Source organism: Onychomys torridus, chromosome 9 (assembly GCF_903995425.1).
Source record: "Onychomys torridus chromosome 9, mOncTor1.1, whole genome shotgun sequence".
Classification (NCBI taxonomy): Eukaryota; Metazoa; Chordata; class Mammalia; order Rodentia; family Cricetidae; genus Onychomys; species Onychomys torridus.
In genome coordinates this window covers 37,966,036-37,990,340 of record NC_050451.1, presented here as the reverse complement: position 1 = coordinate 37,990,340, position 24,305 = coordinate 37,966,036, and the positions used below count along the sequence as shown (strand labels likewise).

General features: G+C 39.2%; 1 protein-coding gene across 8 annotated transcripts in view; it reads right to left on the bottom strand.

Annotated features, from left to right (window-relative positions):
• The window catches only part of Ktn1 (kinectin 1), a 98,223-nt gene that overhangs the window by 42,631 nt on the left and 31,287 nt on the right, over nt 1-24,305 (bottom strand). For 7 of the 8 annotated variants that reach the window (XM_036198586.1, XM_036198588.1, XM_036198591.1 and 4 more), the window contains exons 5-18: nt 23,944-24,074; nt 21,144-21,260; nt 19,122-19,262; nt 15,330-15,436; nt 13,967-14,099; nt 12,500-12,587; nt 8,515-8,681; nt 7,723-7,791; nt 6,154-6,191; nt 4,913-5,003; nt 4,482-4,550; nt 3,894-3,931; nt 3,680-3,761; nt 3,164-3,232 (exon numbers count right to left, since the gene is read on the bottom strand). In XM_036198586.1, the coding sequence (XP_036054479.1) occupies nt 3,164-3,232; nt 3,680-3,761; nt 3,894-3,931; nt 4,482-4,550; nt 4,913-5,003; nt 6,154-6,191; nt 7,723-7,791; nt 8,515-8,681; nt 12,500-12,587; nt 13,967-14,099; nt 15,330-15,436; nt 19,122-19,262; nt 21,144-21,260; nt 23,944-24,074 (1,340 nt within the window). The remainder of the gene's footprint in view (nt 1-3,163; nt 3,233-3,679; nt 3,762-3,893; nt 3,932-4,481; nt 4,551-4,912; nt 5,004-6,153; nt 6,192-7,722; nt 7,792-8,514; nt 8,682-12,499; nt 12,588-13,966; nt 14,100-15,329; nt 15,437-19,121; nt 19,263-21,143; nt 21,261-23,943; nt 24,075-24,305) is intronic. The other variant, XM_036198592.1, reaches the window with a different exon arrangement.

Genomic DNA, 24,305 nt, shown 5'->3' with positions numbered 1-24,305 from the left:
GCTGTTGAAAAGTTTTCTCTCAGCCTGGACTGCCTCTCCCTGCTCAGCAAATTCTTGGCTAAGCTATCCCATGTTACCTTCAAACAAAATCTTACTATACACCTAGACACAGTTCAAGAATTTAACTCACCACACTTTGCTTCTATACACAGCTATCTGCATATTAAGTCATATTCTCAAGGCAAGAATCATGTCTCATTCACTTCCAGAGCCTCAGCATAGAAATAAGTACCGAGTGTACACTCAACTAAACAAATACTCAATGAACTCAATTTCCCTTAAAGAAATAATACTTAGTTAAGTATTCTGGTTCATCAGCTCAAATACTGACCAACATTTCACTTTATTACACACTTTATCAACCTAATCCAATCCTACTACTTCCTTCAGAGTGATTAACCTAAATCTTCTATAATTCAGTAGGATCACAAAGAGGTGTAAGGCAAAGAAAAACAATTTCCCATGATTTCTACTTAGTAACCCTGATCACAGATTCCTAAAAGCCTACGGGAACAAGAATAAAGGCATGCTGCTGCTCAGCTACCACTCCAGCAAGCACACCCAGGCCACAATGACAAGCAGAACTTACCTGTCTTCCCTAGGCATTAGCTAGTGACAGCAAACCTGCACACAGCCAGCCTCCCTTTCCTCAGGTCTAAGCACATTCCCATACCTGAGGCCTCTGGCCTTTGCTCTTCCTACACCTGAAGAAACAACAGCATGGCAACATGACCAGTTTCTCCTGCACTACGTTCAACTTCTTCCTCCAGAATAAAAGCATCGGGCAAGAGAGCTGAAAGTTTCACATCACAAACTTGTTCTCTTAACTGTCACATAGGAAGGAGGAGGTTAAAGAAAGCGTCTCTTATTTCACAATCAGTAACAATAAAAGGTGACCACAGAAGGAGCCACAGGAGTGAAGCTGACAAGATGGCAGAGGAAAGAGAGGAGCCTGTGGTCAAGCCTGACGTCTAGAGTTCACACCTGTGGCCGGTCCAGTGGTGGAGGGAGAACTGATCACTGAACAACAAGGCAAGCTGTTCTCGGCCCGCCCCACAGTGGATGCACACATTGAGTAAATGTTTAAAGAGAAGTACAAGTCTTCTTTACTACGACAAAAGGTCTCAGGTATGTATCTCGAATTTTAAAATAAATATACATGTCACTCATGTACCTCCGAATTTATTTTTTTTATAAAACCAGAGAACATATTTAAGAATTACCTAATAGCAGATCTAAATTAGCCTCACAAAATGAGGTTCCATCTCCCTGATTCTTTTAAATATAAAATTGTGGCTACAAAAAATGTGTTCAGAGAAGATGAGAAAACTCCACCTCACACTAACAGAACACCTCAAGCGTACAACATGTTAGACAGAAAGTTGAGTTGGTAATAAAATAATAAGAGAATTTTGTTCAAAATAGTCATTTCCAAAAGTGTGGTTTAAACTTCTGTGTAAAACAATAGAAAGCAATGTTTTCAAAGCATAATGGGATCTGGAGGTTACTGTTAAATAGGCTGCAAATATCAGTCTGGCAAAGAACAGAAGTTTACAAGGTGGTTTCTATTTTTTTCCTATTGACAAATATTTTATGAAAATGTTAAGTATGCCTGACAAACGTAAGAAAAGGCATTCATTTCCATTTCCTTACTTACATTTTCAGCCCCCATGAGTTAAAAAGGGTCTTAATGACTCAGGATTCCCAGCTCTCAGGAAGGCTCAACAGGTAAAGTGCTTGCCACTAAGCCTGAGGACCTGAGTTTAATCCACAGAACCCATATGATGGAGGAGAGAGAAGATATACCAACACACAACTCACACTCATACACAGACACATGCATGTGCTCACTCTCATATATGTACCCCTACATAAATTAATAAATAAGTGTTTTTAAAAACAGAATGAAAAAAAGATTCTGGTTTTCTTTTCAAATGCAGGCACTTTTTCAGGTTTGGTTTGGATTTTGGAGACAGGGCTTCCTTCTCTGTGTAACTTTGGCTGTCTTGCAACTCACTACATAGACGAGGCTGGCCTGGAACTCAAGAGATTCACCTGCCTCTACCTCCAAAGTGCTGGGATTAAAGGTATGTTCCACCACTGCCCAGCTACAAAGTTTATATTCTGATGTAGCAAGAAATAGCAAGAATTTCTAGACTACTTTGTTGTAAAAATTGTCATATATTTGTTTGTTTGTTTGTTGAGGCGCACGTTAGTGCGTGCGTGCGCGTGTGTGCGTGTGCGTGTGCGTGTGCGTGTGTGTATCTCATGGCTCACATGTGGAGGCCAGAGAACAACTTGTGGGAGCTGGTCCTCTCCTTCCACCTTGTAGTTCCCAGAAATCAAACTTGGGTCCTCAGGATTGGTAGGAAATACCATTACCTGCTGAGCTGTCTGAAAGTATGACCTGAAGGGTTTGTGTGAGGAAAGCGGGAAAGCAACTCTATGGGAGCACCAGAGGAAGACACCACTGGACACTGGCTTATGAAGCAAAGCCCCCATACAGAAAGTCAGGGAGTGGGGAGGTGGGTGATAAGGAATATATATGTTCTTTTTAAGAATATATGTGTGTATGTACTGTAAAAGGGACCGTGTGGGTGTGGGTGTGTGGGTGTGTGTGTGTGTGTGTGTGTGTGTGTGTTCCTCATCATCCACCGTACCACTCTCTCTCATATATATATATATTACACACACACACACACACACACACACTTATTTTTTAAATGGAACGATTTAGATAGATGTGATCTATATGCAAATTATGAGACTAAACAATACATTTAAGCTTTGCCATTCAAATCTAAGAAATCATTTAGTATAACTTTGGTGTGAAAGACTAAGTAAAAGGTCTCAGAAATGTTACGCAATTTCAATGTGCTCCTAAGTTTCAAACCCACTCTCCTGAGAAACTATACTGCCTGTATGAAAAGGTTAAGGCTCCAAAAACTTCTTTTTTTTTTTTTTGGCAAAATATTTATGAAAAGATTGACATTTGCTTCATCTCAGAGACACAAAACTTAAATTTTGAAACTTGGTAAGCACAAAATGAGCAGGGTGCATTTAACAGACACATCTAACTTTGAGCATGCTTTCTTGATCAGTTGTTTCTCACTAGACCTTCTTACACTCTGGCTGTCCCACACTACTGCATGAAAAGCCTCACCTGCTGAGAAACAACCATCTGCAGCTTCTGAACTTCCAGCTGTAATGCTTTGTTCTGCTCGTTCAGAATCTGGAAAAATGAAGCCCAGTTTACTTTAAGAGAAGGAAAGGCAGTAACCATATGAATCGAGCTTCATAACAAGCACCCCATACTAATGCTTCAGGTGTTAAAGCAATGCTGCAGTTACATACAGACATAAAAATCCAGGGCTCAACAGAGATTAGCACTGCAGCAACAGTGCAGACAGCAAAATATGCAAAAATGTAAAATATTCATTTAAAGATGCCAAGGAATGCTTGGGGCAAAATAAATTTCAAACATTTAATTTAAGGTAAGATAAAATACATCCAGGCAAAAAGCTTATTAAAAATTCACTATTCACATAAGCTACCAAATAAATTAAGGAAATAATGTTTCCAAATGACTGTATTAAAAAATAGCATTTTTAGAGTCATTATAACTAAAATTATATGAAGTTATTCTGAGAAAGCTGAGTACACAAGATTAATCACACACCTTAAATTCTTCCATTTTGCTTGCAACTTCATGCTGCAGCTGCTCTTGAAGCAATCTTATTTTGTCATCCTTGACATGAACACTATGAGAAGAAGAGTGTCAATTAAAGCGCGTTCATTCACAGGTTCAGGGCTAGGGAAGAAGCCTCAGCTGGAAGTAGCACCGCCCACGACAGTGAACGCACCAGTGTCTCTGCACAGAACACAGCACTCACCTTTTCTGCATCTTTTCTACCTCGAGCACTGCAGCAGCCTGTAGTCAGAATAAATCAGTCTAATCATTCCTTAGGAAACAATAAAACTATTCCTTTATCCATATAAAAACCTGCATTTCCATACATTTGGATTAAAGCTATAACAAAACTACATACTTCTGTGTTTTATTGTCCATTATTTTTTAATTCTCAGAGGCAAAATTTCCCTAATAAAAAGTTTGCCTTTTGTACATTAAAAGGAAGGGATAAAACGAGCAGCACATTAAGACTGTTTTAGGGGCTGGAGAGATGGCTCAGAGGTTAAGAGCACTGACTGCTCTTCCAAAGGTCCTGAGTTCAATTCCCAGCAACCACATGGTGGCTCACAACCATATGTAATGAAATCTGGTGCCTCTTCTGGCCTGCAGACAGAACACTGTATACATAATAAATAAATAAATCTTAAAAAAAAAAAAAAAGACTGTTTTAACAGACTCCTCTATCTCAGAAGTTATTAATTCATTATATCATACATAGTTCCAATATGAATAGGGAAAAAGAAAAGGCAAAGCAAAATTCTTCAGAGGAAAATATACAAAAATGATCTACCTGTTCATTAGCCAGGGCCTGCAATTTCTGCACTTCAGCTTTTAATAAGAAATTCATATTCTGTATATCCTAGAGCAAAAAAAAAAGTGTACACGGCATTAAAAGTATTTCATAAAATTTACTTTACAACATATCTGTTCTACTTTTAAGAGTTAGTTAAAGGTCTCAAATTACAAATTTCCTAAATCAAAAAGAAACATCATCTATTTCTATTACTTGCCAAGTTTCTGAAATTGTTATGAAATGCATCATCTGAGTAAAAACATTTTGGTGTTTTCCTCTTAGAGCTAAAGTATTTAAGAAAGAGTGAGCACTTTCCGATGAGTCCCAAAGTATGTCATCCTTCATGGAACACATACTGACTATAATCTTCAGCTCTGAGTTCTATCAAAAGCTGCTGCAGCAGCAAGCTGTAGGAGTTACTACTGTACCTTAAGCTCCTCCTCTCTGCTCGCTAAGTGGTCGTGCTCACTTGCTAAGGAGTCTTCAGTCTGCTTTAGCTGCTTGTCCTTTTCCGCAATCCTTCAAAAAGGAAACACACCTGTGCTTTTAACAAGCATTTACAGAGCAAAGGCTTGAGTCTTACCTGGAAAGGATAAGCTTAACTAAGTTTCATATAACTGTACTTTCTCTTTCAACAGACTCTATTTAGTCTACTAGTAACTGTCATACATAACACACTAAAATGTGTGTGTGTGTGTGTGTGTGTGTGTGTGTGTGTGTGTGTGTGTGTGAGAGAGAGAGAGAGAGAGAGAGAGAGAGAGAGAGAGAGACAACTTGCAAAAGTCTGCTCCCTCCTGCCAGCATGTGAGACCAGGAGATAAAATTTGGGTCATCAGGGCTGGACAATGAGAGCCTTTTCTTTCTTTCTTTCTTTTTTTTTTGTGTGTGTGCGTGTATATGTGTGTGTGTGTTTGTTTTGTTTTTTGTGGGTTTGTTTGTTTGTTTGTTTTGTTTTTCGAGACAGGGTTTCTCTGTGTAGCTTTGCGCCTTTTCTGGAACTCACTTGGTAGCCCAGGCTGGCCTCGAACTCACAGAGATCCGCCTGACAGCCCAAATTTTCCCCTATTTTATGGCAAGATGGCGGCTCACACCTGTACTCAAGAGGCTAGGAGGATCACCACAAATTAAAGGCCAGCCTGGGCTACAGAATGAGACCTCAAATCATAGACACACAGATGGATAGACAGACAGATCCATTGTTTAAAACTTGAGTCAAAGAAGTTAGTTTACATTAAGAAGTCTGGCATCAAAACCAGATTACGGGTCCCCTGCAAACACGACCCATATCTGTATAGTTATACAACACAAAACAAGGCAAATGGACTTTGAGTGTACAGCCTCCTGTCACAGGGCTGGACACAGAAGAGCCTCAGGTACAAAGCAGACAGAAGCACTAAACCCGTCTACTACTCTGAAAACACAATTGCCTCTTCTACATGAGGACCAACACCCCAAATGAAGGAAAGCTTGCCCAGCTCTTCTACAACAACAAAACCAGCGCGTAATGTTTGGGGACTAAACAGAAACAGGCTAAAAGAAAAGAGCAAAATAGAGTTTAAGTAATTTTTCAAACAGATCAGAGTATGAAGTTAATTGCATATTGTATCAAACAAGTATCTGTTAGTGGTTATAACACAATTATAAGAGAAGTGTAGAATGGCAGGCTTACACTTTATGTAATTCTTCTGCTAGAACTGAAGCGGAGGTCTGAGAAAGAAAAACATTATCAACATAAGAGCATTTGAGAAAAAGCTTAAAAGCTGTACAATAATAATCACAACAGCGCTTTAAAAAAAACAAGAAATTAACACACACCAAGTTGTTAAAGACATATCTGGCCTATAGTGAGTTGCCATCATTCTGAAAGCACATCTGATCACCAACAGCCAATATTAGGAAATTACATACACATCACGTCACAGAATAGTAAGACTTAAGCAAGTGTGCAGGCCTGGGGACTAGAAAGCTGACAAGTTACAAGTACGTAAGGACAGGTCCGTCTCTTCCTCAACACAATCTTCTGAAATGATCCTCTTCGTGATTAGATACCGGGGAGAACACAAGAGCTCCCTTTCCACTACTAAAGGCGTCCTCAGCACCCCTAAGGCATTTCTGACCAAGTCTGTCAACTGATGATGAAGAGCCCATCTGAGTTGTAACTCACAAATACACAGCTCCCTCCATTCTGCTGTAGTAAGTAGTCCTCCCTCAATTAATATTAAATTAATTAATTTTAATTAATTAATTAAATTAATATTATTAAAGTATCATCTACAAGAAAGCAATTAGGAAAAACATCCATGTGCATAAAGCAGCTTTGGGAGTGTGAACTCTAAAGTATACTTATAATGTGAAAATCACTTTTTACATAAGTCAATTTTCTTTTTTAAAGATTTATTTTTATTTTGAATATGTGTAAGTGTTGTTGGGGGGCATAGGCACATGAGTGCAGATGATGGAGGAGGCCATTAGATCCCCGAAGTTGGGGTTACAGGCAGTTGCAAATTGCCTGGTACGGGTGCTGGGAATTGAACTCTGGCCCTCTGGAACAGAAGCAGGCACACTTTACTACTGAGCCACCTCTCCAGCCCAAGAGTCAAATTTCTAGTACTTGTTGCTACAAATAATTTTTATAATTTGAAAGTTAAACTGAAATTGAAATTTATAGTATGAATATTTGTGGAAACTTTCTCTTTTTTCTGAACATTTTATCATTTATATTCCAAAGCCAATCTATCAATCAATCAAAGCATGGGGCAATGGTATCAAACAACAGGTCTTACCATACCAGTTTTTTTTAATTCTGCAATGTTTATCATGAACTAAACTGAAGCACACATTTCAAATCGAGTCCTCTGCAAATAACAACTTGGAAGGTGTGATTAACACATGTGTGAGATTCCTAAGGCTAAGTCAATATTCTGTGACAGTGCGTCAATCGATACACCAGTCCCTATTCTGGGTCTGCTTGGCTGTCCCTTTTGTTTTGTGACAGAGCTTGGAGCATTTTCCCAGAGCTGAGTGCTCTCACCTAACTCTTCTAATTATACAGATTTGGGGTTCTTGGTACTTCCCAAGTATTACACATAATATTTAGTGTTTGAAACTTGGGGCCACTACATATTAATTCATTGACTAGTCTCCCAACTACTGAAGTCTGGTAATACACAGGCATTCAGATAGTTCAAACAGCTAGAAAGCTACGATTAATGGTAAGCAATTAAAAATCCACCATTACCTGGGCAGCTATCTGGGAATGGAATTGTTGAATCTGAGCTTTCAAAGCCTCATTTTGTTCCAAAACATCCTTTTCATCAACATAAAACAAAAGAGAGGAGACAAATGTGTTATTAATGTAATCCACATGCACATGAACTCAATGATTTACATGTTCTTGGTTTATCTTTAAATTGTCTTTATTTAAAGTAGTTTAGCATCTTATTTTGAGTTAACTTAATGAGGCAGACATTTAGGCTGTTTTACTGTCCCTGATCCTACTACAAGAAGTCCTAAGGAAGTGGGTTAGCTCATCTTTTAGTGAATTCTCAAAAGTTCAATGTTAATTATTTACCACTATTAAGAATTAAGACATGGCTGGAGAGATGGCTCAGAGGTTAAGAGCACCAACTGCTCTTCCAGAGGTCCTCAGTTCAATTCCCAGCACCCACATGGTGGCTCACAACCATCTGTAATGAGATCTGGTGCCCTCTTCTGGCCTGCAGTTATACATGCTACATACATAATAAATAAATAAATCTTAAAAAAAAAAAAAAATTAAGACATACCACACTTATCTAAATTCCTTTTTCTTAATGATTTAGAATTGAAATGGACATTTATTTGAACGTAATATATTTACATAGACATAGCTTTTAATTTTTAAATTAAAATATAATTATACCACCCTCTCCAATCTCTCCAATGGCTCCACTCCCACTCTCTCAAATTCATGATCTTTCTTTAATTATTAGTGTTACACATATAAACACATAAATACAACCCCTTATTTTTAAAGAAAGAAAAACAATACCTGAACTTGAATTTGCAAAGACTCTTCTTTGCTTGCTCTCTTTTGCTCTGACTCCATTAACTGCATTAGTCTTTGCTCCAACTGCTGTTTTGATACCAGTGTGTCTGTGAGCTTACTATGCAGACTCTGGACTTCATTTTCTTTGGCCACAAATTTACTTTGTAAGTCTGTAGCAAACAAAAATACTCCATCTCATCCAAGGCCTCACCTCTCACCCTCCCATCCTCAGTGTACGAGTGCCTTCTCTGGAGCCCTCCACGACGTCTCAGCGCCCTCCGCAGGCTCCGCAGTCATCCGTCCTGTATAATAAACACCTTCTCTAATGCCTGCTAGCCTAAGAGTGAGTGCTTCCGGGTCAGATACTGTCTTGGCACAATACTCAAAAAACATTAACTAAATGGGATACAAAAATTTTAAATGGTTCTACCATTTCTTGAAAGGACTCTTTATTTCCCCAAAGATACATAAATAATTATGTTAGCAAACTTCATGTAAATTCCTTGAACCCTGCTACAAGGAAAGATGCCAAAGAAATCTATTATGTAAAAGCTGACATTTAAAATGCCATTTAATTAATTTGAAATGAAGGGTAACTTTTCTGTTTGCCTTTCTTCTTTTCTACAGATAACACCCCAAGAAGATAAATCAGAAAAAGTATAAACCATCTTAACTCAAAAGCACAATAAATGAAGACAAAGTGAATTTAAAGACAACCACTAACTTGGCAGAAAGGAGGAAGGGGAACATCCTAAATCAAACTGATTAATGACAGGAGACATCAGGGAGCATGAGAACCATTGCCCTGTCCCATACCATGAACAAGGCCATACATAGATAACAGTGAACCCATTACCACAGACAGAAACATGTAGCTATGATTGAGCACCTGTCTCCATTAAGAAAGATAAGTTCTCACATCTATAAAACAATACAACTCAGAAAGAAATCCTAAAAATTAAGCATATAATGGACATGTACGGGATTAAAATTCTCAAGCAGCATAATATTTACAACAAAAGTTAAAGCATTAAATTTATGATTTATAAGTTATGATCAAAATTCTGTAGAGGAAATTATTGACGACTTACAACTCAACCTCTAGTCAAACCAATCTACAATGGTAAAGATGTGTGCAGATTACTTAAGGACTCCACAAACACACTTCGAGGCATACTCACATGCAGCTAGTGAAAATCAAGCTTTATTCAACTAAGGAAGGGGACCATGGCAGTGACAGAGACTCCAAACAGAATGGTACAGAGGAAGCGAATCTTAGGAAGGCAACTGTGGAGGAACCTAGAAAGTCACATGCACCAGAGCATCAACAGTGACCTCCAGGAGGGACCATGAGGAAACCTAACACAACCGCCTGCCTCTCGCGCCAAAGATGTGGAGGGAAAGTGGATTAAGAAACATTAGGCAAAAGTTTTAAAATAAAATGCATCAAGCAAGGGCTAAATAAAGTCATAATAAGCTTCGGGATATAAAGAAAAGAAAGGAACAAATCAGTTTTAACATATATCCTGGATTATCATTCCATTGTGGTCATGCTGACAAAAAAATGAATACTGATGTAGTGAAAATGCATCAACAATTCAGGACAATGAAATATAAGTGGAAGGAATGAGATTAAGACTTTACTTTCTGGCCAGGCAGGCACAGACCCTTTAATCCCAGCACTTGGAGGCAGAGCCAGGTGGATCTCTGTGAGTTCGAGGCCAGCCTGGTCTACAGAGCGAGATCCAGGACAGGCACCAAAACAACACAGAGAAACCTTGTCTTGAGGTTAAAAAAAAAAAAAAAAAAAGACTTTCCTTTCTTTAACAGGAAATCAGTTTCTACCCGGGGAAGCATTTCTTTGTGGCTGCTTTACTCACAGCGAAGAATCAAAATCAACCAGATGTCCATCAATAGATGAACAGATAATGAAAATGTGGTACACACAAGTGCCTGTGTGTGTGTGCGCGCGTGCGTATAGAATACTGCCCAGCTCTTAAAAAAAAAAAAAAAAAAATATAATCACAAAATTTGGAGAATATAGAAAGAAATAAACCCTGCATTTATTCTTTTATGTGGACTCTAGACAATAATATATACATTTACATAAACAAATGTACATGTGGAGACACTATAACATAAGAAAAAGAATAAGAAATGTTAATTATAAGGACACAGGAGGGACTGGACACAGGTGATAGACACAAGTTATAAAAAGGTATATAAAATTAGTTGCTCTTCTAGTTAAAACTTTGCTATGGATTTTCTATTTTTGGTGGTGAATAAATACACACAAGTATATTTGATAGTAAAAATGTAAACTTTAATGTGAAACTCCTCAGCTCTGGAATAACTACTCTGAGTGAACAACTCATTGAAATTATAAAATTGGGTTTGATTTATAAGGTTTTTTTATAATAGTTTATTTTTAAAAAAGAAACACTAAGTATCAGTATTACATGTGCTTAGAAATATGGAGTAAAATACTGAAGCTGTAATGTCATGATCAGAGCACAATAGTTAAACAGAAATACAAGGTAAATCACAAAAGGTAGGCAGTAAAGAGCACAGTCATGGGTGAGATGATGGCTCAGGAGTTAAGAGCACTTGCGGCTCGGACAGAGGACCCAGTTTGGTTTCTAGCATATACTTGGCAGCTCACAACCATTTATAACTCCAGTTCCAAGCTATCCCATGCCTTCCTTCTGACCTCTTTGGGCAAGGCATACACGCACATGATGCACATACAAACACTCAGATGGGTAAAATAAAGTAATAAACCTAAGCAAATGTTGACATAAGGAGTGCCATTTTACTCTCGCAGCTATCTGGTCTATACTGACAGTCCCTCCTCAAGACTCCTGTGTTTCACTGGTAAAATGTTCAATTTTTCAATAACTATCTTCACAGAAATACCAACTTCATACAAAAGTAGAAGTCTTGAAGTAACTTGTGCACGTTTCAGTGTTGACCAAAAGGGATAATTAGAGGAAAACAAAGCACTGACAGTCAAAACTCTTGTCTACCCTATGTAGCGCCACACTTGAGTAGGGAAGATGTGCTAGCTAGTTTTCATGTCAATCTGACAGAGGTGGGATCATCGAGGAAGAAGAAGTCTTAATTAAGCAACTGTCTCCAGATGCCTGGCCTGTGGACAAACCCGTGGAGCATTTTCTTGACTGACGACTGATGTGGGAGAGCCCAGGGTGGTGGCCCCATTAGGTTCTGGGTGCTATAAGAAGGTAGACTGAGACCAGAAAGGGTGGCACACACCTTTAATCCCAGCACTCAGGAGGCAGAGGCAGGCCAGCCTGGTCTACACAGCAAGTTCCAGAATAGCCAGGCCTACACAGAGAAACCCTGTCTTGAAAAGCCAAAAACAAAGAAGAAGAAGTCAGGCTGAGCAAGCCATGAAGAGAAAGTCAGTAAGCAGCACTCTTCCGTGGCCTCTGCATCAGTTCCTGCCTTGATTGAGTTCCTACCCTGACTGCCCCACATGATAGACTACAAGCCCTAAGACTAAATAAACCATTTCCTCCCCAAGTTGACTTTGGTCATGGTGTTTCTCCAAATAACAGACACCCTGACAAAGACAAAAGGGAGCAGTAGGGATAAAAACAGCGCACAGGAATGCATCAAAGAATGGGTAAGTGAGCAGACAAAGCTAACATTTACTAAGATTGACAGACTCAAGTAAGCAACCTGTTTCATCACAAGACCAAGAATCCCGACAAGACTAAAGGCAGACCACTGGAGAAATCAATGTCATAACCACTCTTTTACCCAGCAGGTGTAATTCTCCTGCAGTTAACAGCACTGCAGAGGAGGCTACAAAGGCTCATATTTTCAAACTCCTAGCGAATATTGGAGAACTAAGACAATCCAAAAAGACAAAACCAAATTTTATTTGGCTCTACTAAGTGCCAATCATCTTCCCCTGCAGACAGAGGCTGCCGTCGCCCAGTCTGCACAGCGCCTCCTCCTTTACCTTGCTGCGCGGCCTCGTGCTCTGCTGTTCTCTTCCTGATGTAGCTCTGAACTTCCTCCCACCTCCTCTCAGCTTCCTGTAGTTGAACCTTGATATTTAAAGAGAGAAAGAAAACAAGTAAGAAAAAAGAACCAGACCAACGGACAAGGTTTCAATTGTAAAAATAAAAGCGGGGGAGAGCCATTTGTCAGGCACATCCACCATTCTCCTCCAAGACTGCAGAAACTCAATCGTGTACTCTTGGATCAAGACAGACAGCTGCGGTGGCATCCTCATCTCATCCACCAGCTATGACCTACTGTTCATCAACCATTCTTAAGTCCATAAGCTTTTGAGAGACAAGACAGTACCTTTATTGCTAAATCTCAGTAAGTACTTAAAATTCATATTTTGAAATATACATATTGCAAAACACTAAGATTATTAATTATAATGCCACTTATTATTTATTCATATCTATAGAGAACACATTTCCACATCCATGTCAGCAGTTAATCTCCCAGAAAATCCAGTATTAAAAGAGAGACGTTGATGTCACTTTCACAAAGGATTCATCAAAACTTGGGGAAAAAAGAAATCAAGTTATATATTATTATTTAAAGGCAACTGTAAAACTGTCTAGAAATGGCCTCAAAGTATGCTGTATATCAATATGGATGAAGATCTAACAGTGGGACCTCTCAGTAAAAGGAGGGACAGGTAGCTCTCAGTCCTCAGAACACCTAAGTTCCAGAGTTCCTGTAATCTCCCAGAGTAACTCTGCTCCTCCTCCAGGCAGCCAGAGCAACCCTACACATCCTTCCCTGACCATATAAGCACCTCACCACACAAGCGATCATTCTGGAATCTGAAAACAGTAAGATTTTTGTAGACCATGGGCTAAATAAAGTGCAAGCCACTGGAGTACTTTGGTGTTATATTCAAAAAAAGAAAGAAAAAAAAAACTATTCCAATGCCAGGAGGGGTTCTAATGGACTTGAGGAATTTAAATTATAAATGATAAAAGTAATGCTAAAGGTCCTTTTCTAAAATAATTTTTGCCCTACATGTGTGGAGTCTAACCACCAAATATAAACAAAATTCCACCCTTACTTGTCGACCTCTTGGTTTGGTTTTTTATATCTTCAGTCTTTAGCTTCAAATCCAGGCCTACATTCAATTCTTTCACCAAAATATAACTTTAAAAAGGCAGAACCCAGCCGGGCGGTGGTGGCGCACGCCTGAAATCCCAGCACTCGGGAGGAAGAGGCAGGTGGATCTCTGTGAGTTCGAGGCCAGCCTGGGCTACAGAGTGAGATCCAGGAAAGGCGCAAAGCTACACAGAGAAACCCTGTCTCAAAAAACTGAAAAAGGCAGAACCCTTACAGTGTGGGTCTCATGAAACGCCCCACCCCTCCATTTCTCAGTCTCAGCCCTGCGCACACACTTAGGTCATGAAGCTGGACACCAGCACAAAGACGGGGTCACCTTCAACTGTGCAGCTGCTTGCTCGGCGTTCTTCTTCTGGACCCCCTCCTGCTGCAGCTTCCCTGTCTTCTCGTTCAGCTCGCTCACCAGCCTCCCACAGTCCTGGCGCAGTTTGCTTAGCTCTGCAGCCTGCCTGAAAACAGAGACAAGATCGGGGCTCTGCACTGTTACACACCTAAAGAACTCACAAGCACAACATATTCTATGTTAGTTGTGCTGAGCTAGTAACCCCACTTACAGGCAAATGGAAAGGAACATGACTAAGTAGTAATACTGTTCCCCTAAATAATTCAGATCATAATGGCAAACTCTAAAAAGCACACTGTAGGGCTGAATGGAGAGCTAAGAAGGTAAAAGCGTCCCCAGATTCCATGGTGGCAAGAGAGGACCGACTCCCCAAAGCTGTTGTGTATCCTCTAGATACAATCCATGGAACACAGGACATGAAACACATGCTGTGGCATATACTCAGTAATAATAACAATTTTAAATTTGAAAATCACTATAAAATATATATATTAAAAAAAGGATAACCAAAAACTCAGGAGCATACAAAAGCTGCCATTAAACTGATCTAAAAGCCTCCTAATATGGAGGTTAAAGAGAAAGCTCAGTGGTCAAGAGCATTTGTTGCTTCTGAAGAAGGCCCAGGTTCAGTTCCCATCACCCACATATGGCTCAGAACCATCCTTAATTAGTTCTAGGAATCCAACACCCTTTTCTGGTCTCCTATAGGCACCAGGCATACATGTGGTACACAGAGGCAAACACATAAACTAAATAAAATCTTTTAAAAAACCAACACCTTCCTAATACCTACATCACTGTAACAGGACTTGTCCTATGATCCAGAGGAAGAGAGCACTTTTAATTCTAATGAATAAGTCTTTACTTCATTATTGAAAGAAAAAAATAACCAGTTAAAATGCTTACTTTATACAAGACTACTAGCCTCTTAAGGTATGGTTTCTCAAATGGCCCATGAACCACCTAGGCTCCACTTCTGAGACCTTGGATCACAATCTGTATAGAGGTAGGAGGACCAAGACTACTCTTTGAATTAGCATGACAGGTGCTATTGAGAATAATGAAATACAAGAAGTGCTGGCCTGGAGACAGACAGCTTCAGTACAGTGTGCGACTTCACTGGCAACAGCGCTGCCCAAGGGGCTTTAGAGTCTGCATACTAATAATAGAGCTAGAAGAGCCAGAGGTCTTCACCCAAAGAAAACAGCTGTCCTGAGAACAAGATCAGAAGCCAAAGGAGGAAGCAAAAGTCTAACAAGTTACTATCAAGCACCCTTTTGATGACAGAAGAAAACTGTCTGCCATTTAGTTGAGAATGAAGAATTTGGAGACATACTTGCTTTCCAGTTGGTTTGTAGTGTTGCTGACAGCATCTCTCAGTATACCATTTTCCTGCTTCAAATGAGCTATCTCTGCTTCCATTTGTTCCCGAACTTGCTGAAACTATTGTTAAAATAGGTAAGATTCAGTAAAAAAGATCAGTAAATCCACCTTTAAGAGAAATTTCACTATAAGACAGTGAAAAGGAAAAAAGAAAATCCAAACCCTACTTTTCAGTCAATATGAAGACACCCAAACAAAGAACTGCCTAGCGATGAATGGAAAGTCACTACAACTGCCCAGCTCAAACGCAAACAGATCCACAGCCACTCACACCTCAAGGTTCAGAACCAAGTAAGACTTGGGACTTCTCATTCCCAACACAGAAGTAGTCCTGTCCTGAACCCAGAAAAGGTCCACATGACATTGACAACACTTCTAAAGTTGTAAATTGGATGACCTGGCACACATCTTTAATTCCAGCACATGGGAGGCAGAAACAGGTAGATCTCTGTGAGTTTTAAAGCTGGCCTGGTCTACACAGCAAGTTCCAGACCACCCAGGACAACAAATGGAGGACCCCTCCCCCATCTTAAAAAAAGGGGGGTTTTAGTCAAAGTTTAAACATAAATATGCATAAACACATTTATAAAGTTATAAATTAAGCGTAACTAACAGACATCACAAAATCTATCTGAAAAATATTCAAGACTTGAGGTTTTGTTTTGTTTTGTTTTGTTTTGTTTTTTGCTGTGCTAAATAACATATAATAAATGACATAAAATGTACTATCTTAGCCATCTTCTTCTTTAATTCCACTATTTGGTGTGTGCATATGTATGTTGTGTGTGAGTGTGTATGTGAGTGTGTTCAGAGGACACATTAGGGCATTAATTCTCTCCCCGGGACTGAACTCACATCATCAGGCTTAGCCACAAGTCCCACATTGCTAGCTCCACCATTCATACATGTGTGCCAAGTTCAATGATATTAAAACTACCATTCTGCTATAGAACCATCATTACCATTCATACGTGTGACTCCTAAGTAACTCCTAGTCACCCTCAACCCTACAACCACTCGCTACTCACATTCCTTTGACCTCTAATGGTTTAATTTCAGAAATATAAAATCAGACAATAAAGAACATTGATTCTTACAGTCATATAAGGACATGTCTTCCTTCATTATATAAATTATTCCATTAAAATGAATACCTGTTGACAATTCTTACTAACAATTCAGCTAGTAAAAGTGAAAGTACTGATTTCTAGTTTCCAAAAGATTCCTATAGACTCCACACGTGGACTTATAAAACCTGAGCTCTACCAGCCATCAAGCAGAAGCAGAGGGAGGGAATTCGGTTACCCTTTCACCTTCAGCAGGAAAGGCTGCCTAACAGCTGTCTGACTTTCACAGAAGCTGTAAATAGTGACCAAGAAAGGACCACTGGGCTGAAGAGAGCTAGGAGCACTTGTTGCTCTTGGAGAGGATCCACGTTGATCCCCAGCTCCCACATGGTAGTTGTCAACCATCTGCAGTTCCAGGGGATCTCATGCTCTCTTCTGACCTCTGAGGGCACTAGGCATGCATATGGTACAAAACATTAAATGCAGGCAAACATTCGTACACATAAAGTAATAAAATATTTTTAATATTAAAAAATCATTTAAAAAACTGATAAGAGAGAATGTCTCAAATGACTAAGGACTAAGAAAACAAACATTAGAAACAATGGACAGCAACAACCTAACAATGCCATTCATTTCTGTTATTGGTATTTGATATTTCTGTGGGAAACACTGAACTTCGTCAGCAGTGAAGAATAATTTTAAAACTGGAAACAATTACAGGTTAAAATACAAAGAAAAGCATACTAGTAAGGGGCCATAATTATGCACACACACATACACATTCTAAGCTAAGCACTGAACGCAAGAATACTATAGTACTAGGGTTACTGTCTGAACTAGGTGTTTCCAGGTTCTTGGCATCTTATTCAAAAACCTGACAAAGCACACGCAGAGTTCAAACGGGCAAGGAAACTATACAGAAGTAACACTACATCACAGATCAGATATGCTGGAAGTATGCAGTGGCTTCTTGAGCTAGAGTACTCCAATATCCCTGGCTATTGTCTGGGCCGTTGTTTATGGGTACCAGAAGGAATTGGTTGCTAAGGGCAAATATGGGCAGTTCTGTTTTGATTGACAGACTTGGATTATGCAAACCTTTGTTCACCATACCTGTCCCTTCCTGTGACATATCTAATTTTAATATAAGAAGGTAGGTTAAAAAGAGATTTTCTCCTATTTACTCAGAGGACACAGTTTCTCTTACCACTCATGCATCTAAAACTAGGTCATCCTAGACAGAGCTACTGCTTCCTGTACCTGGATATGTCCCAAAATGTGTTTACTAGAAACTAACCCCAACAAGGTTGTTAGAGAAGAAGAAATCACTGTTTGAGATGAAGTGGAACAACCATATAATTCAACGCAGGTAGGGATTCCAAGGTTGCTAGGTGCACTCTTAGGAGAGAAATATCTGGATAGCCTAAACCAAGCTCAGTCTCTTAGCTTGTAAAAGCTGATCTTACATTCACCTGCCTCAACTCTATATAAAGTATCTGTAAGATTCAGACCAATTTGTAAACTGGGCATTAAAGACAAAAGTGAAGGGATTCACTGTAAGGACAATGTGTTAAACTATTAGAAAATAAAAACAACTTGATCAGTAAGAATCTGGCATTAGTTATGTTAAATCACAGGTTTGTACATTCTTTTAGAACTAAAGCATCATCAGCAAATGAAAGGGATAATTGGAAGAGTTCCATTGTGGATACTATTAAAGCCTGAACTAACAAACAGATCCAAGCCTTGTCTGCAAGAGCTAGGAGGGGAAGGGGGGGTAAGAATTCACTGGTCTAGACTTAACTGAGTCCTGATCATGAATGATACATGGAGGACATCCCAAGAACCAGATCTCTAGAAACACTCAGAGACTGGTGAAAAGCGTACGAACACCAGGACACAGCAGTCTCTTTCACTAATCCTCTGGATCATTGCCCCACCACCCCTCCCCTCCACTGTAATGCCAAAGCCATCTAGCTCTCTGGATCAGCCCAACTCATCTTCTCACTACCAACACCTGGTTTCTCTCTAGCCGCTCTGACTTGATTCCTGCAAACTTTTCCAACTGCACCCAGAGTGATCACTGAAAATAACAATGAATCACACTGCTAACTACCCTAAATTCATTCACTGGCTGTCCAATCTTCAGGCATAGACCTTTTAAATGGGCCCATACTTATTTCTGTATCTTTGCTTCATTCCAACCTTGGCTCTCAACTCTTAAAGCATTTATTGTATTTCTCACAAAGTCCTGGATTCCCAAAATACAGCCAGTGGCCCACCATCTACAGAGATGGGGATAAAGAACTACAGCAAGTAACTGTTCTAGCCTCCCCATTCCTTCAGTCTCCCCTGACAATGCTGACTCAGAAGATCCAACACAGTCTGAATACTGTGTCTAAACAGCTCTCCCATCTACTATCAATACTCTTTCCCACCTTCCTCTTCTACTGGAAAGCACACGATGCTTACCTTTACTGGCATGGTGTTACTTATTAGCTTCCAGCCCTCGTACCTTATCCCAACACAGAACACTTATTTACTTTGGAATGAAGAAAATTGAATTTAACTAGCCATTGTAGGTCAATGGACCAACCCATACAAGGCACTTAAAAGTTTGTTAACTAAATGAATAGACATATTTTATCTCTTCCTTTCCAAGACTTCAAACATACCTTCATCTGCATCTGCTGCGTCTCCTGGTAGCTGACATGCATCTTGTTCTGAAACACATTATGTTCCTTCTCTAGTGTCCCAATCCGATCTTTCATCCTTGCTATGACTACACTGCTTCTTTCTTTCTCTGTCATCATTTCCTAGAAGAGTAACCAGAAAATCGATTTATGAAAAACTTGTTACGAAAAAGGTATTATAACACTATCAAAGCAAGCCAATGTTTTAACAGGAACACAATTATGAATGCTCGATCAAGGCTTGGGTACAAAGCAAAGCCAGGGGTTAAAAAACAAGAAACCAAGAGACTTCTACATCTCCCCACTCTTCACAATTCCCTTCATAGTACAGGCATTCACCAATTTGTTTCTATTTTAAATGTACTTCTCATTTAATCACCAAAGACTGTGAGCCTGAAATAAATCCTACATTCTGATGCAATTGATTGTAAGAAAAAATATTTTAAGGCAAAACAGTGATTGTTTCTTACTCTTCTCGGAGTTCAGGGAAAAGACTGGGAAAGGTGCTAGAATGGGAGGCAAAGGGAGGCCTCTTTTTGGCAGGCACTTTTATAGCGGAAAAGAAATCTGAAAACAGCTAAGTCAGAAAGCAAAAGCAATTTTAGCTATCTGAAGGTATGAACACATTCCTGCTTTAAGAAACTGTGACAAAACTTGTTTTTATATAATTTACAAAGTTATTTATATACTTCTATTCATATTTTAGATTTATATTTGAAAGTTGTTATATTGATATACAATACACTTCACAATTTCTTTTTAAAGAATTAAGCCAGGTGGTGGTAGCCTTTAATCCCAGTTATTGGGGAGGCAGAGGCAGGCAGATCTCTGTGAGTACAAGGCCAGCCTGGTCTACAGATCAAGTTCCAGGACTGCCAGAGCTGTTACACAGAGAAACGCTGTCTCAAAACAACAGAAAGAATAACACTAAATACATTTTACAAAATACTAAAGCACATATCTATAATCCCAGCGCCTGGAGATGCAGGCAGGAGGATCAGGAGTTCAAGGTCACCCTCAGCTACACAGCCAGTTTAGATCAGCCTGGGCTACCTAAAACTGTCCCAAAATAAAACAGAAAAACAAGCATTGCACTTTATTTAACTCCATACAAAATACGATGTTCAAAAGCATTAATAAGTGTTTTATTTGGAGATAACTAAGTCAGATTGTTTTTACGCAGCTATTTAACTTAGTTACAAAGTATACACAAACCCAGTATACAGGACAATGAGTTATTAAAACTTAGTGGGCTGGAGAAATAATTAGCCATTAAAGGCTAGGCTCATAACCAAGACAATCAAAAAGTAACTTAGCTATTTTTTAAACTTCAAAGCACATGTTGAACAACAGTCACACCAGGCTCTATTAAGGCTAGCTCTAAGGAAGCAGGCTGACGGATTCTGCGCTCCCATGGCTCTTCTCATTAGTCAAAAGCGCACAAAGGATTTACACGCTGTCACGGGTGGTGAAGACAAGGCACACAGGCTTGTCTATACTAGTCCATCTAATGAAGGTTTCAGGAGGAGACCACATTCTCTCTGGAGTTTCAATTCTCTTCTCTTAGTCTACACAGCATTTTAAAAACAGTTTGTCTGGGTTTAGATTTTACCCCTCAGACTGAAATATCTTAGGTTTTAAAGAAGTTGATTTTAAAAGTATGAATATTTATCACAAGACTTTCTATATATAAATAATATAAAAGCTTCACATGTATCACATAATTGGGTGTTATACTTCTGTGAAGAACAGACTTACATCAGATCCATTTCAAACAAACTCTGGTGCTCTGGGCACAGTGGCTCTGGTTAGACTGTCTAATAAATATCTTCATCTGTTACATCCTGAAAGACTGCAAGTCTTCCACATCAAATTTCTACAAGGAGAGGACTTTTGTTGTGTGTAAGTTCTGACACAGGAATTACATCAAGGAGCACGGGTGCCCCTTGAGGTCTCCCTACTTCTGACTCAGGATGCACACCCTTAACCCAAGAATGTCTTCACCTGCGTCAACTGCTTACAGCGCTCCTTTGTGGCAGTGGCCTCCTCCTTCACAGCAGACAGCAGCCTTTCCTTTTCCTGAAGCTGATGCAAAAGGGCACTTAATTCTCCTTTATTCGACTGTAATTGGAAGTCAATACAGAATGAGCAAGTTAACACAATCCACTGAAAACTGTGAGAGTCAACTATCTACCATCAAGAGCCCTTGGGTCAATGGGAAGCACAATGTCTAAAACAAAATGACTGCTAAATATTAGTCAGTCAAATAAAACCAGGTAAGTCACTCCAACAGTGCATATCCTAAACTTAGTGGAGTAGAAACATATTTTAACAAAGAAGTATAGAACTAACACATACAAGCCCAGAAGTCAAAAAACAGCAATTTCCATCATTATTTTTCCAGAAGATTAAAAGGCTATGAAATCAAATGTAACCTCTCACCAATATGCAATCATGTAATCACAAAGCACAATACAGGAAAGACAAGACAAAGCAGAAAAGATCAAACACAGATCAACAACTATGTCACAACATGCCCAGAGGCCACCAATGCCCAATTCTCTGATGTCAATGGGCATCATTCCCAAATAGAAAAATGTCCAAAACAACACCACAAAGTCCCACTTGACATGAGGAACAAATGCAAAGTTTCAGGCAAGAACTTTCTTGGAATTGTAAAGGATATATGAAGGTTAGAGAAAACAATTAAAAAAAAAAAAAAAGGTGCTTTTCTAAGTAACCAACTTTACTAAGAGCACAGCAAGCAGGCATTTGGAGGTGTCTACAGGAGGACCCAACAGAAGGGCACACTGCCTACACAGCCCTAAGGAGGACAAATTCACTGTTATCCACTCCCAACACAAAGACTGGCCAAGAAAGGAGCCCTCTTAAAAGAGGCCCCACACTGGGTACATCAGAACAATGGACCTCCCTTCTTTTCCCTTCCTTTCCCAACCTCTGTGAATGACAGCACTTCTATTCTCCACATGTTCCTTAGAATTCCCGCCTGCCTCACACTTTCAGTCTTGGCTCTGTGGTTGGAGGTGAGCCCAGGCCTTGGCTACCCCACCATACTTCTTCAAACTTCTCAGCTACAGCTGTGTTTCTATGAATCTCCAAGGTTTTGTGGAAACTTTACTTTCAAGATTTTGTCACATTAAATTCTGCGTTGGGGCGCTGGAGAGATGGCTCAATGGTTAAGAGTATTGACTGCTCTTTCAGAAACCTGAGTTCAATTCCCAGCACCCACATAGCAACTCACAACTGTTTGTAACTTCAGTTGAAGGGGACCTGAAACCCATGGCAAAACACTAATGCACATAAAATAAAATTAAAAAAATCAAAGATTACACTTTGTTGATTTTAGACTTGAATAATAGTTTAGTGAGATTGAACACTACTTGCCCTGAGTTTCACTCTCTTTCCTTGAAAAAAAAAATTTCATTACTTGTTATTATTTTCCACATAAACAGATCTGGGGGTGGCCAGCCTGAAGTTCACATGCTTGCCAGAGTTCTATCAAATTGCACTCTCACAACAGAAGCATTCTTTAAATAACAAGCTGTGTTTATCTACTGGTTCACCTGTTGCCTGCACTGGTAGCCATTAGGGGGCTTGGTTAGTGGGAAGTTCAGCAGTAGTTCTATTATAATGTGGTGCTGTGGAATAATCCTTCTGTATACCATGTGACTATGTCATTATGACTGGTTTATAAACAAGCTGACTGGCCAATAGCTGAACAGGACAAAGCTAGGTGGGAAAGCCAAACTGAGAACAATGGGGTGAAGGGCAGAATCTGGAGATGCCAGCCAGCTGCTGAGGAAGCACAATGTGTAAAAAATGAGCTTCTGTAACAAGCTATGAGTCACATGGCAAAACCTAGATAAGAAATACGGGTTATGGAGATGGAGAGATGGCTCAGAGGTTAAGAGCACTGAAAGCTCTTCCAGAGGTCCTGAGTTCAATTCCCAGAAACCACATGGTGGCTCCCAACCATCTGCAATGAAATCTGGTGCCCTCTTCTGTATACATAATAAATAAATAAATAAATAAATCTTTAAAAAAAAAAAAAGAAATTCAGGTTAATTTGAATGTAAGCTAGTTAGTAATAAGCCTGAGCTATTGGCCGAGCATTAAAATTAATCTAAGTCTCTGTGTGGTAATTTGGAAATGACTCCCAAAACATGAAAACTCCAACTACAATGTGAAAACACCTTTCAACCATTATTTTCAAGTTAATTACTAGAAAATTACTAATTTTCCATAATGTCCTTGAAAGCATCAAAATCATTTGTGTCAGCCAACATTAGCTCTCCGTTGCCTGTCTTCCAATTATATCTTATTAAAAAAAAAAAGTGTAAATGAAAAAAAAAAAAAATACTAACACTGAACAAACAGTCCTACAGTCTTTCTAATGTGAAATCTTGAATCACAAAAGTATTATCTGTGTTTTCTATCTAAAAATCACCTGATATTGACTTCATCTGGACTTCTAGTTAAAGCAAAGCAGGATCCAACTTAGTTAAGAGCCACTTGTTAAAGCAAAGCAGGAATCAACTTAGTTAGAGCCAAGTGACTTCAAAGCCATAAAAACCTTGCAACAGATGACTTGAAGGATGTCTGACCAGACAAGTGCATAAATAGGCATAGATATATGAAATGATTTCTAAAGCATCCCTGACTATAATGGCATTAAAAACAGAAATATCAAACTTGGATAATTTAATATTTGGACAAGCACCTCTCACTTGGAAAACTCTTAATAACTGTTCACAACTATGCCATAATCAAAAACTATGCTTACCTTCTTTAAAGCATCTTTTATCACACCAGACTTCTCCTTCAGCAGGTCTACAACACAAAGAGCCTCATCTTCAGAAAACATCATAGTTTTCAAGGACATAAGGAAATCTTTAAACTTCACTTCAGCATTTTCTTAATTAAAAAACAAAAAGAGGATAAAGTTAGCAGTAGAGACCCAAGCAATAATTTGAGCAAAGGTAAACATAAAAATCCTGACCGAGAAAGTCAATAACCACAAGAAAATGGACTTTTCAAGTCAAGTAACAATAGATAACTGAGTCAAGAGGGAAAGCACGTGGTTATCATCTGTACTACAGAAAAGTGACATTAGCTGAAAGTTTTCCCAGACTGCAGGATACTAAA